At 32.8% G+C, this 11,933-nt stretch overlaps 1 protein-coding gene and 1 long non-coding RNA gene across 2 annotated transcripts; one reads left to right on the top strand and one right to left on the bottom strand.

Moving 5' to 3' along the window:
• The first annotated feature begins 2,826 nt into the window (after positions 1-2,826).
• Positions 2,827-3,315, top strand: LOC111399271. The gene is made up of 3 exons (XR_002703617.1): positions 2,827-2,893; positions 3,004-3,092; positions 3,164-3,315. It is a non-coding gene; the product is annotated as an uncharacterized LOC111399271 (long non-coding RNA).
• A 410-nt stretch (positions 3,316-3,725) lies between these two features.
• LOC111398980 (lipid phosphate phosphatase 2-like) lies at positions 3,726-10,194 on the bottom strand. The gene is made up of 8 exons (XM_023026165.1): positions 10,029-10,194; positions 7,134-7,358; positions 6,800-6,887; positions 6,540-6,649; positions 6,347-6,437; positions 5,628-5,816; positions 5,474-5,533; positions 3,726-4,039 (listed from the first exon to the last, which is right to left on the bottom strand). Exons 1-8 carry the CDS (start codon positions 10,086-10,088, stop codon positions 3,870-3,872), a joined length of 993 nt encoding a protein of 330 aa, XP_022881933.1. The 5' UTR covers positions 10,089-10,194; the 3' UTR covers positions 3,726-3,869.
• Positions 10,195-11,933: the final 1,739 nt, after the last annotated feature.

The raw sequence follows: 11,933 nt of genomic DNA, 5'->3' as shown, positions 1-11,933 counted from the left end.
TTATAATTCGATTCGCTCCATTTTTCGTTGTGTTTAATTGATGTATAATTGTCGATTTGAGTTTAATTGAATCTTGTCTAATACAAATGTATCTTTTTAATTGAAATGTGTTAAGTTTTCAATTGGGTTCAATAAAATTTAGACTAATTTATTTTTAGACTTTTTTGGTGAACGGTTTGGATGTTTGAAACGTTTTGCAAAGTTTGAAACCTAAACCAAACCACTTCGAAGCGGTTTGGTTCGGTTCAAAACCAAAGCGTTGATGGACCCACGTGGAACCAAACCAATGGTTTCAAAAAAGCGGTTTCGATTCGATTTTACGATTTGACGGTTTCGTTGTTCAGCTCTTATAATCATTATAATGTAACAATATGATATAAATATTTTAAACTCTTAGTCAATACTAATAGTATCCATCTGCAAGTGTAATACATGATTCATTTTCTTCATAAATATAAAAATGTATTTCATAAATTCATTGATTATAGTTAAATGATATAAAATAATTAATAAATGAAAATGATTAAAAATATTCAAATACAATAGTATCTAGATACTATGACTTTTTGTGAATCATTCAAAGTGTCTACTAAATCTAAATATTGGTGAATTACTATAAGGGAGACCGACAAATTGAAAATTATCAGAACAAAAAAATATAACTACCAATTAAAATGTAAAAATAATTACCAAAAAATAAAAGAATTTTGGTATTCTGACTTGAATAGTTGAATTTGAGCAAAATTTGAGAAAATGATTAGAAGGAAATGAAATGTGCACGTTTGAATTAAAATTTAGAATTTTATTATCTGCTCAATAGTAATGGAGAATTGATAAATTTGGTTTAGCATCAGTTGTTCAACACTTTATACCTAATTTGAGGGTTTTACATTCACAGTTAGGCCGACTCATGAATATTTGTATATGATTAATTAATTAATTGAGATGTATAATTGTCGATTTGAGTTTAATTGAATCACGTATAATATAAATGTATCTTTTTAATTGAAATGTGTTAAATTTTAATTGGGTTAAATAAAATTTAGACTAATTTATTTTCAGATTTTTTTGGTAAACGGTTTGGCGGTTTGAAACGGTTTGCAAAATTTGAAACTTAAACCAAACCACTTCGAAACGGTTTGGTTCAGTTCAAAACCAAAACGTTGACGAATTCACGTGGAACCAAACCAATGATTTAAAAAAACGATTTCGGTTCGATTTTGCGGTTTCACAGTTTTGTTTTTTAGCCCTAGAAATAATTCTAAATATTGTAAAATATTTATGTACACATTGTACATTTGATTTCTTTGTAAAATATTTTAAAATATTTTATGTAGACATTGTACATTGTAAAATATTAATTAGCAAACCCGCTGCTATGTTTGACAAAACAAAACACTTGCACTCTATGATGGGTGTCTCAGTAATTATTGAAGGAGGATTCTTGTATAAGACCGAATCTCTTGGGTAGAGTGATGTCAAAAATGTTTTGGAGTTCGGCTTCGGCATGGACCACCTCGATCATTGCACTTCAGCCTTCCAGCATTTGGGCTACTCACAGTTTTTGCTTTTGGATGTTGGGTGTTTACCATTCCTAGGGGCTTCGGCAACCATGCCATATGGTTCGCCATGGGTGGGTCGATCATGTGTGTCAACACGTAATAAAATACCATCATGTATATCACTCGTTCATCTTTATTAGGAGTGGGCGTGGGTCGGTTCGGTTTTAAAGAGAACCGAACCGAACCAAAATTTTCGGGTATCTAGTAAATGGAACCGTCGGGTCCAAATATAATTATGAAACCGTTCGGGTTCGGTTCGGTTCGGTTCCGTTCTGTACTATAATTAAATTTTTTAACATTTATAACAACATTATATAAATACAACTAATAATACGTTCAATGATTTTGGAATGCCATAGACTACTATACTATCTTGTTCAAATGATCGCTACGGTCAAAGATTCGATCGACGGAGGTCACAGTTTCGATCGGAGGTCACAACATCGGTCGACGATTGTATAAGTTTTGGAATGTCAGCGAGGCGCAGGAGTGAGTGCAAGAGTCGAGACAACGTTATGCACTTTAGTGTAGGTGTTTAGGGTTATTTAGTAGATTGGATCTTGTTGGGCTAAAAAATGAAACAATAAAATGGGTAATGGGGCCAAAAATTAAAAAATTAGAAATGAAACAAATTATTGGGCCAAAAATTTGGATTTAGAAATTGTTAATTTGTTAATTTTTTTAGAAAAAATTAAAATTAAAATAATTTGATTTACTCAATATAAAAAAAATTAGAAAAATTCGGTTCTTATTCGATTTTTCGGTTCTTGGTTTAGAACCGAGAACCGAACCATACCCATCGATTTTCAATTCAGATACCCGTTTGGGTATTTAATTTGACAAGAACTGTCGAGTTCGGTTCAGTTCGGGAGATTTGCCTAACCCTAATCTTTATACTCATCGATCATTTTCATTTAATTCAAAATCACCAAAGTAACAAATCAAGATTATAGTCATATATGCATGACGAAACAAAATTTTTAATTAATTACAAAAAGAAATATTCAAAAAATTGTTTATTTAATAATAAAAATTATTAATTGTAAGAAAAAATTAGTGGCAATAAAAATTATCAAAAAAATTGACATCAAAGCAGTTGAAACAGTCTAAAAACGGTCGGCTTTTAACAGCCGACTGTTAAATAGTCTTAACAGCTGACTGCTTAACAACCGACTGTTTAACAGCTTTTGAAAAGTCAATATGAAATTTTGATGATTTGACTAGGTTATTTTTAAAAGTACCCCTTGAAATCCCATCATAATATATGGTTTAATTTTGAGATGGCTTATTGCAATACCAATCATTTGCGAATACAATTCTTTCGAAGACAGGTATTTTTCAAGTTTTGATACTCCATATGTTATTCAAGATATTGATATTTCCATGAGACGATCTTCTCATTTTCTCGCGTTTTTGCTTGATTACTGCTTTCAATTTTCAGAAAACCAGTGAAAAAGGTGGGAGCTTTTTGTTGACTCTCGCTGACTATCTGCATTGTGGAACTCCTCATTTGTATGAAGCTTGGACATGGTGTGTCATCTTGCGTTTTTCATAGGAATTATTAAATGTATTCTTCTTCGCCTTATCTAATCGTGTTTCAGGATTGTTTCCTAATTCCATGCCCAAGTGGTTGGTGATTTTCTGGAATCTGTTGGGATTGGACTTGTGATATTCTTGGCTACATGGTCATGGCAATTGCACAGATCAATGCTGGAGAAGGCGCCAATAAGTTCACATGGATGCAATGTAGATGACTTTTTTTAGAGCATGGTTTGTTGAAGCATTATCATCAGTTGCGTCTCGCATACAGATCTTTTTTACTTATATGTTTAAAGTCATGGCTAACCGTTGATTGAATATCTGTAAACAATACGGTCTAATCATTTATGATTATGATGATCGTTGAAATCATGTCAACATATTGAAGATCTTTTTGAGGATGTGGTCGTGCTTTTGCAAAGCGTTCAAAAAGGAAAAACTCTCAGAGAAGATATGATGGTGACCTTAGTTGCATTGTTTAACTGGTGACGTGCATGGAATCTTACCTTGTCGTATATATCAAAATTTTAGCATCGCTAACTTCAGTTTTTCCTAATTTCATCAAACCCCTTTTGCCATTTATGATTTATTCATACCAGTTGAAATATATTGGCTAGTACAGAGTGGTGGTTAACTTTTCACACTGGCCCAAGTCCAGGTTGAGATTTTTATTGATTTAGAGTGGTTATTATTCTAAAGTACATCTTATGAGAAAGATTATCTTTAATATACAGAGAATTCAACAAAAATGATAAAACTATTTCTTATCTACGTTTTTCCAGACTCCATGGCATCATATGTTGAGCTCAAAATCTGATCATCTACATTGCTGTTTGGTTGATTCACTACCTGCACTGCCATGCCAACAACATTTACAGGTTGCGAGTTGGAATTGTTGATTTGCTCCAGCGCTCGGAAATATGCATAAGGACCCCATCCTGCCATCAACACTTAACCAAGTAAGCTTAGTTTTTAAGGATAAGTTATATCTTTCGATGCAGAAATATAAATGATCAGGTTTTTCTTGTGGAAAATGGTTCTTTTAGTGTCAATAAGTGAAGAAATTTGACACATACGCCTGCATTTCCATTTATGTGAATATGCAAATTAACGACGTATAAAAGAAAATTAGCGCAGAAAATACTCCTACCTTCAGTGTGGTACGGAAGTGGGAAAAACTGCAGGTAACAAAATGTAGCCACCACGAGACCTGAAAGTTTATTCAGATGCAACTCACATGAAAACACGAGTTTTAGCCAGGAAAATTATTAACCATCAGCACAGAATAGGAGGAGATCACACACCTAGAACGCCACCAGCAAACACGTCTTGCCAATGATGCCAATAATCATCCACACGAGAAACACCAACTAGACATGCAGAAAGAATAGGCAAGAAAACGATGCATAATTTTGCAACATGCCCGCTGCGGTCGAATGCTTTCATTTTTCCAGATAAGTACAGTGACAGAAACCCAAGGCCTGCAAATGACCCTGCAAAACATCCTAAACATTGTTAGATGAAGAATGTTCACAAACATTGGTGACAAAACTAAAATAACGGAAATAGGTTTATATTCTCATATTGTTGATGGATTCACTTCAGTCTTTTTTGCCCTTTTTCTTTTTTTGGAGAAAATATTTTTTTAGATGAATCATACATGAAAAGTTCATGACATGCACAACAACATTGAAGATTAGATGGAGCAGAACTGATTTCCTGCCCACAGTAGACGGGACATGAGATATGTTGCCCACCCGCCAATGTGTCACATTGACAATTGATTTTTAAATTTATTTCTTATCCACGTGTTGCCTCATTGGCGGTGGGCAACAACATAGGGGAGCAATTCAATTAGATGTAGAATCATCATTCTACTTAGTACATACTCATACTTTGTAAATATATGAATAGTTTTGTCGCTCGGAAAGTGCAAGATAATGGTTGCAATTACGAACAATTTTCACACATTTTTTGCATCTTGCACAAGTGAAAGATCTGGCATACTGCGAGAAGTACTACTAACATGAAGTATGACCACTAGGAAAACTCTTGTGTCCTTCCTTTATATCACTCTCTTTCCCGTGGCACACCACATTGCCCCAACGATCGTACTCCTATGAAGCAAATGGGAAAAGAAAAACATGACCGCCGATAAGAAGCTTGGTTAATTAACTACATTATGGCCGATTTTACGTTCATAGATAAAGATAACATACATCTTTCCCATCAGGAAAGCAACGCCAGAAAAAGTCGGGCCGAGGTCGGCCAACTGCATCTTTTATTGCATCTGTGAGGATCGCAGTAATTAGCACAGCAAATAAGAGTCCTGCATTTCGATTATGAGCAGAAGGCGCAGAAAATACTCCTACCTTCAGTGTGGTACGGAGGTGGGAAAAACTGCAGGTAACAAAATGTAGCCACCACGAGACCTGAAAGTTTATTCAGATGCAACTCACATGAAAACACGAGTTTTAGCCAGGAAAATTATTAACCATCAGCACAGAATAGGAGGAGATCACACACCTAGAACGCCACCAGCAAACACGTCTTGCCAATGATGCCAATAATCATCCACACGAGAAACACCAACTAGACATGCAGAAAGAATAGGCAAGAAAACGATGCATAATTTTGCAACATGCCCGCTGCGGTCGAATGCTTTCATTTTTCCAGATAAGTACAGTGACAGAAACCCAAGGCCTGCAAATGACCCTGCAAAACATCCTAAACATTGTTAGATGAAGAATGTTCACAAACATTGGTGACAAAACTAAAATAACGGAAATAGGTTTATATTCTCATATTGTTGATGGATTCACTTCAGTCTTTTTTGCCCTTTTTCTTTTTTTGGAGAAAATATTTTTTTAGATGAATCATACATGAAAAGTTCATGACATGCACAACAACATTGAAGATCAGATGGAGCAGAACTGATTTCCTGCCCACAGTAGACGGGACATGAGATATGTTGCCCACCCGCCAATGTGTCACATTGACAATTGATTTTTAAATTTATTTCTTATCCACGTGTTGCCTCATTGGCGGTGGGCAACAACATAGGGGAGCAATTCAATTAGATGTAGAATCATCATTCTACTTAGTACATACTCATACTTTGTAAATATATGAATAGTTTTGTCGCTCGGAAAGTGCAAGATAATGGTTGCAATTACGAACAATTTTCACACATTTTTTGCATCTTGCATTAGTGAAAGTTCAGGCATACTGCGAGAAGTACTAACATGAAGTATGACCACTAGGAAAACTCTTGTGTCCTTCCTTTATATCACTCTCTTTCCCGTGGCACACCACATTGCCCCAACGATCGTACTCCTATGAAGCAAATGGGAAAAGAAAAACATGACCGCCGATAAGAAGCTTGGTTAATTAACTACATTATGGCCGATTTTACGTTCATAGATAAAGATAACATACATCTTTCCCATCAGGAAAGCAACGCCAGAAAAAGTCGGGCCGAGGTCGGCCAACTGCATCTTTTATTGCATCTGTGAGGATCGCAGTAATTAGCACAGCAAATAAGAGTCCTGCATTTCGATTATGAGCAGAAGTGATGAGCCAAACTGACCATTTGTTTTGCAAAGTTAAAAACGCAAAAATCCTTTAAATTTACTAAAATATAGGTACCAGCAAGAGGGATTTAAATATTTACAGAGACAGCATGGAAATTTTATTACCTAGTATACCATGGTGCAGATCATAGACATCTTTTCTCCGAATGTAGAAGAGAAGAAAAATGGCAATCGGTAGCAAAACTGCATACAGCTGACCAAAAGAGAATAGTGTCATTCCCACTTTGTGATAAACAGCATATCATCAACACTAACGACAGGAGTAAAAGGCTGGAAGACTTCGATTAGTTTTAGCTATATACTTCATACCTACTAATAATATAAGAAGACATCGAATACATAATTGCTAAAATCTAACCATAATTCACATTTTGAGAAAGAACAATAAATTTAATTTCAGTAAAGTATTGAAAAGGATTTTGCAGATATCGGGACTCACTGGAACAGCCCACATTGGCACAGTGTTGTCTTTCATGGGATATTTAAGATCTGTCATCATGTCCTTTCCAACAAAACGGTAAAATGGGTGGATTATATTGAGAATGATCTCTATTACAAGAAGCAGTAACAGTATAAGCCAGTCGTGCTTGTGATTCCTTGCGAGCTCGGCCCCATGAGACTTAATGGTGTGTCCACATCTAAGCTCGGCCTCATCTTGTCTACCCTGTTCGACAGAACGTGCAGTATGCCAATATTATTCAAGTTGAGGATGCAAATTGAAATGAAGTTCGACTCAGCGATGCTTGGAAGGGAAAAAATATGCATCTTCCGTTTCAAAAATCAAAAATCACAAATTTGCCTCCTGAACAAGCCAATTGAGAATTAAGCAAACAAATGGCCAGAAATTCTTGAGTTTAATGCAGTTGTGAACCAACTAATGTATCGTTATTATTTTAATATTTTTAAAAAATATAACATCTTATGCTAATCTAGCTACTAATTTAAAACATGCCATTAGGAAGAAAACTTGGATTAAAATGATGCGTTAAGTATTAGAACTAGTATAGCAGTGAAATCAGAAATCCTTCCTGAGAAATAGAAACTACTATTATAACATTTACGGCTTATTAGTTATAGTTGAGATGTGCTACAACACTTTCAAGAGTTATTTTAACGTTTTCACCACTAATAATTTAAGGGGGGTGTATTCAGTTGAGACTTTCAAAAATTTTGATGGACTTTTTTTAAATGATGACTTTTGTTAATTTCGTAGATCTTTTATAGATTTGTATGTAATTAGTGAAAGTCTTTCGTAAATTTTTATGGATTTTCATTTTAAAATTTTTATAGACTTTTGAAAACTTTCATTTGAAATAGAATTCACGTGGATCTAGTGTAAAATTTTCACATATGAGATGTTAATTTCCACAATTCTCCTTTTCCTTCCCCTTCTTCTTCTATATATATATATAATGATTCAATATTATTAGTATAGTATACTTTTAAAGTAAATAAAAATCAATATATTTAAATTTAATTATAAATTTTCCATATAAAATTTTATAATTTAATAAAAAAAATAGATATTTTTCAAAAAAAAAAAATGAACGAAAAAAAAAGCTACAAGAATCCATTTTAATTTTTTCATAGAAAATAGAGATAAATAATAAGAGAGGGGAAAATAAATGGAATATAAACAATAGAAATATAAATTTTAATCATATGTGTCCATGGAAGGTTAAAGGAAAGAAATATTTTATTTTTTGTGAAAGTCTCCCAAAATTTCGTGATTAATGAGAGACAAATTTTTAGATTTTATATAAGTACTTTTTGCTTAAAAGTTGGTACTTCAAGGACTTTTATAAAAGTATCTAAAAGTCATTAAAATTTGAATATTCCAAAACTTATAGAGATTTCTAAGAAATTTTAATTGAATATACCGTAACTTTTAGAGATTTTTTAAAAATTTATAAAAGTTTCAATTAAATACACCGTGACTTTTAGAGAATCTCTAAAAGTCTCAAATGAATACCCCTAAACTTTTTAAATTTCAAAAAATTACTAAAAGTCTCAATTGAATACACCCCCTTAGCAAAGAAAAAAAACGATAAAATCTTCTCAGTTATTCTGTTCAATCTTAATCAATACTAGATACGAACCCCACCCTTAATTTGTAGAAAGGACACACAACTTTATATTCTAATCCCTTGCTATGATACTTCCAAAAACTATTTGGCAGTTAAAAGCTTTAAGATACAAAAAAGTAGAAACAAATCGTCATGTTCACAGATAGCAAAAGAAACTACTACAATTCACACAGTTGGCTGCCCTCTCTTTATGGACACAAAAATCACTTACTAATTAACAACTGCTTAACCAAAGACTTTTCATATTGGTCATGTGTCCGAACATGCTAGCAATTAATATTTCATACACCTTGAAAAACTTTCATCTGAATATTCAAAAGGAATGTTCTAAAGCCTCCCTAAAATCAGTTTGAGCTTCAAAATAAATCGAATTTAAAAATATCTTCATTAAATTTCCAATCTGATGCAGGGTGCATTATCAGGGCTGCTTGTGGTATATGGTTGAGATTATAAGAACATTAAACTGTCAAAATGAAAAGAGATCCACTTGCATTGACTACCTTAAATCCTACCATCGAAGGGAAAACCATGTGTTAATCTGGTGGCAGTCAATTTTCTCACCAACCCAATTCACCAGAGCCGGACCTGAGCATAGGTTCAATAAGCCGCTGCCTCAGGCCTAGCTCTTCAAGGGGGCCCAAAATATTTTTTCCATTTTTTTCCTTTTTATTTTTTTGGTAAAACCCACTAACTAACGTAAAAGAATCCTTCCATAGTTAAGATGTTTTGTAAATATCTTTTACGTTAAGTTTTAAGTTAGCAATTAGTTGTATAGTACACCGTTAAATTTTGATTTACGTTAATTTTGGGGGCCCAATTTATGAATTTCGCCTCGGGCCCCCATGATCACAGGACCGCCCTACAATTCACCCATAAGTTTAGACGTCAAGGGATAAATCCCAAAAAGCGAAAAAACCAATTCACCGTATGGTTATTCGTGTTTGATCTTTTAAGATGGATCCCATGACTCAATATTACAAACCACCAGATTCTGTTCCTTTCCTGATAAAAAGGCAAGCAACTTCAAGATTTGGTACAACAAAATTACAAAAATTTAGAAGGATTGTTCTTTATAATTGAATAATCCAAGTTACCGTAAGCATGAAATGCGCTTTAAAAGATTCAAATTTCTCAAAAAACAAAAAGTTTAATAAACTATTTCTGAACAAAAAGACATTCTGATAGGATAATAATATAATAAACATATAAAACGAAAAATACTAAAAAAGGAATAGATGCAAACAAACCTGGAACATATTCCGGAAATTCGGAGTGGGACAGAAAGAGATCATATCCCTCCAGCCCATTGCAAACTTTTATAGCCTAATGAAATGATTACTGCAAACTTAGAAGTGGCAACTAAATTTTTCAAGGGAAAATAATCAGAGGAGAGAGAAGTTTGGATTGGAAAAAATGGGGTCCAGCCAAGAAAAAACGGCGACCAATTGTCGACGCGGACGTCATTCGTTTGATGTATTGACTGGCTGATACGATTAGCGTGCTATTTCATACTTGAAATTTGTTAATACATTATTTAATTGATTACGTTAGCGTGTTATTTCATACTTGAAATTTGTTAATACATTATTTAATTGATTACGTTACTACATTAGTATTTAACAACATAGTTTTACTATACGTACACACTTCCCTCACAATAAAGAGGTCCACATTTCTTTTTTTATTGGGAGTGGAATCTTCTCTTGTGAGGGGGTGTACACGGGCATTGACACGTCTATGTAGAAATAACATAATTCTTAGCGATATTAAGGAAGAATTTTTATATTGACCATCACGATTTAATACTCTTACAGAGTATTATTTCAAAGAGATTCTTTGCCAAATCATATTTTAATAAAAATTGATGAGATATTTAGTTGAGAAATTGAAAATCTCATTAGCGCCTATTTTAGCGCCCCCCCCCTCCCCCGGTTTTTGGACAAAAATACATTTGAAATAGTAATTTGATAAAGAATGTGTGGTTAAAAAATAAGGAAAATTTTTGAGTTTGCGTACAATATTATTTTATTGAAAAATGTGTAGTTGAAAATAAGGGAGAAAAATATATTTCGAAAATAATGAGAATCAATCAAGATTTAAATATGTAGTTAAAATTAATTGTTGATTTTAATTTAGATTATAATCCCTACGAAACAAGGACTTTGTTTTAGATAGCATGTTTAAATTTAAAGAGTAAATTTTTTTTAATATATATTTATATATATACACACAATAAATTTTTTATTTTTTTCTTTTTATTTTATTTTTTTCAACAATTATTTATTATTTTACCCCTATTTTTCACTTATATATATTTTCTTAGACGTCAAATAGCAATAATATTTAAAATAATAAGAATATTAAATTAGTGCAGCATTGAGAGTGAGTTGGGTCTTCAAACACTTAATTTGAAGGGGGAAAAAAAAGAATAAAAAATTTATTGACACGTAATTTCAAGGTTAGACTCTTTAAAATAAGAGTTTGTTGATTCTCTAAATATGTTTAAGGTGGATTAATGTGATTGGCTGATTGCAATCTTTAGACTTTCTAAAGCCAATCAATAACCTAGCGTAAAGCTACCATCCACCACCTAGTATTATCTACACTAATTTTAATCTTAAAATTTTATGATAAATTCAAGGGCACCAAACACACCCTTAAGTTTTTGAACTGGACATAATCTAAATGACTTGATAAAATGCATTAGTTATATGTATCAAAAGTAAGCTGCTTGAGCACAAGCACGGGACTTCGACTAGGCGCAATTTGATCGGATATAGATTTTTTAAACATATAATATTCGTCAAATCTGGAGTGGTAGTTACCATTCAATCGTAAGTATCGTGCACGATGAATTTATAATGAAAAAGAGTTCAATTCTTACATTGAACAAAAATCTCATTCTTCATTTTATCATGTACATTTTTTTATAAATCACCATTCTACTCATTTTGTTTGGACGACAAATTTAAACAAAATATAATCAATGCATTAATTTTAACCAACATGTTATTAACCAATTTATGAACCTTGTTCACATGATGAGTGATGATAAAAGGAATAAATTCATGAATAGTTAATTTTCCTAATTTTCTCATAATTAGATCATTTTGGTTGATTTATTCATTATTGTTTATATATATATATATATA

This window comes from Olea europaea, chromosome 8 (genome assembly GCF_002742605.1).
Source record: "Olea europaea var. sylvestris chromosome 8, O_europaea_v1, whole genome shotgun sequence".
Taxonomy (NCBI): Eukaryota; Viridiplantae; Streptophyta; class Magnoliopsida; order Lamiales; family Oleaceae; genus Olea; species Olea europaea.
The sequence above is the reverse complement of the archived record's forward strand: the minus strand, read 5'-3'. Positions and strand labels throughout refer to the sequence as shown.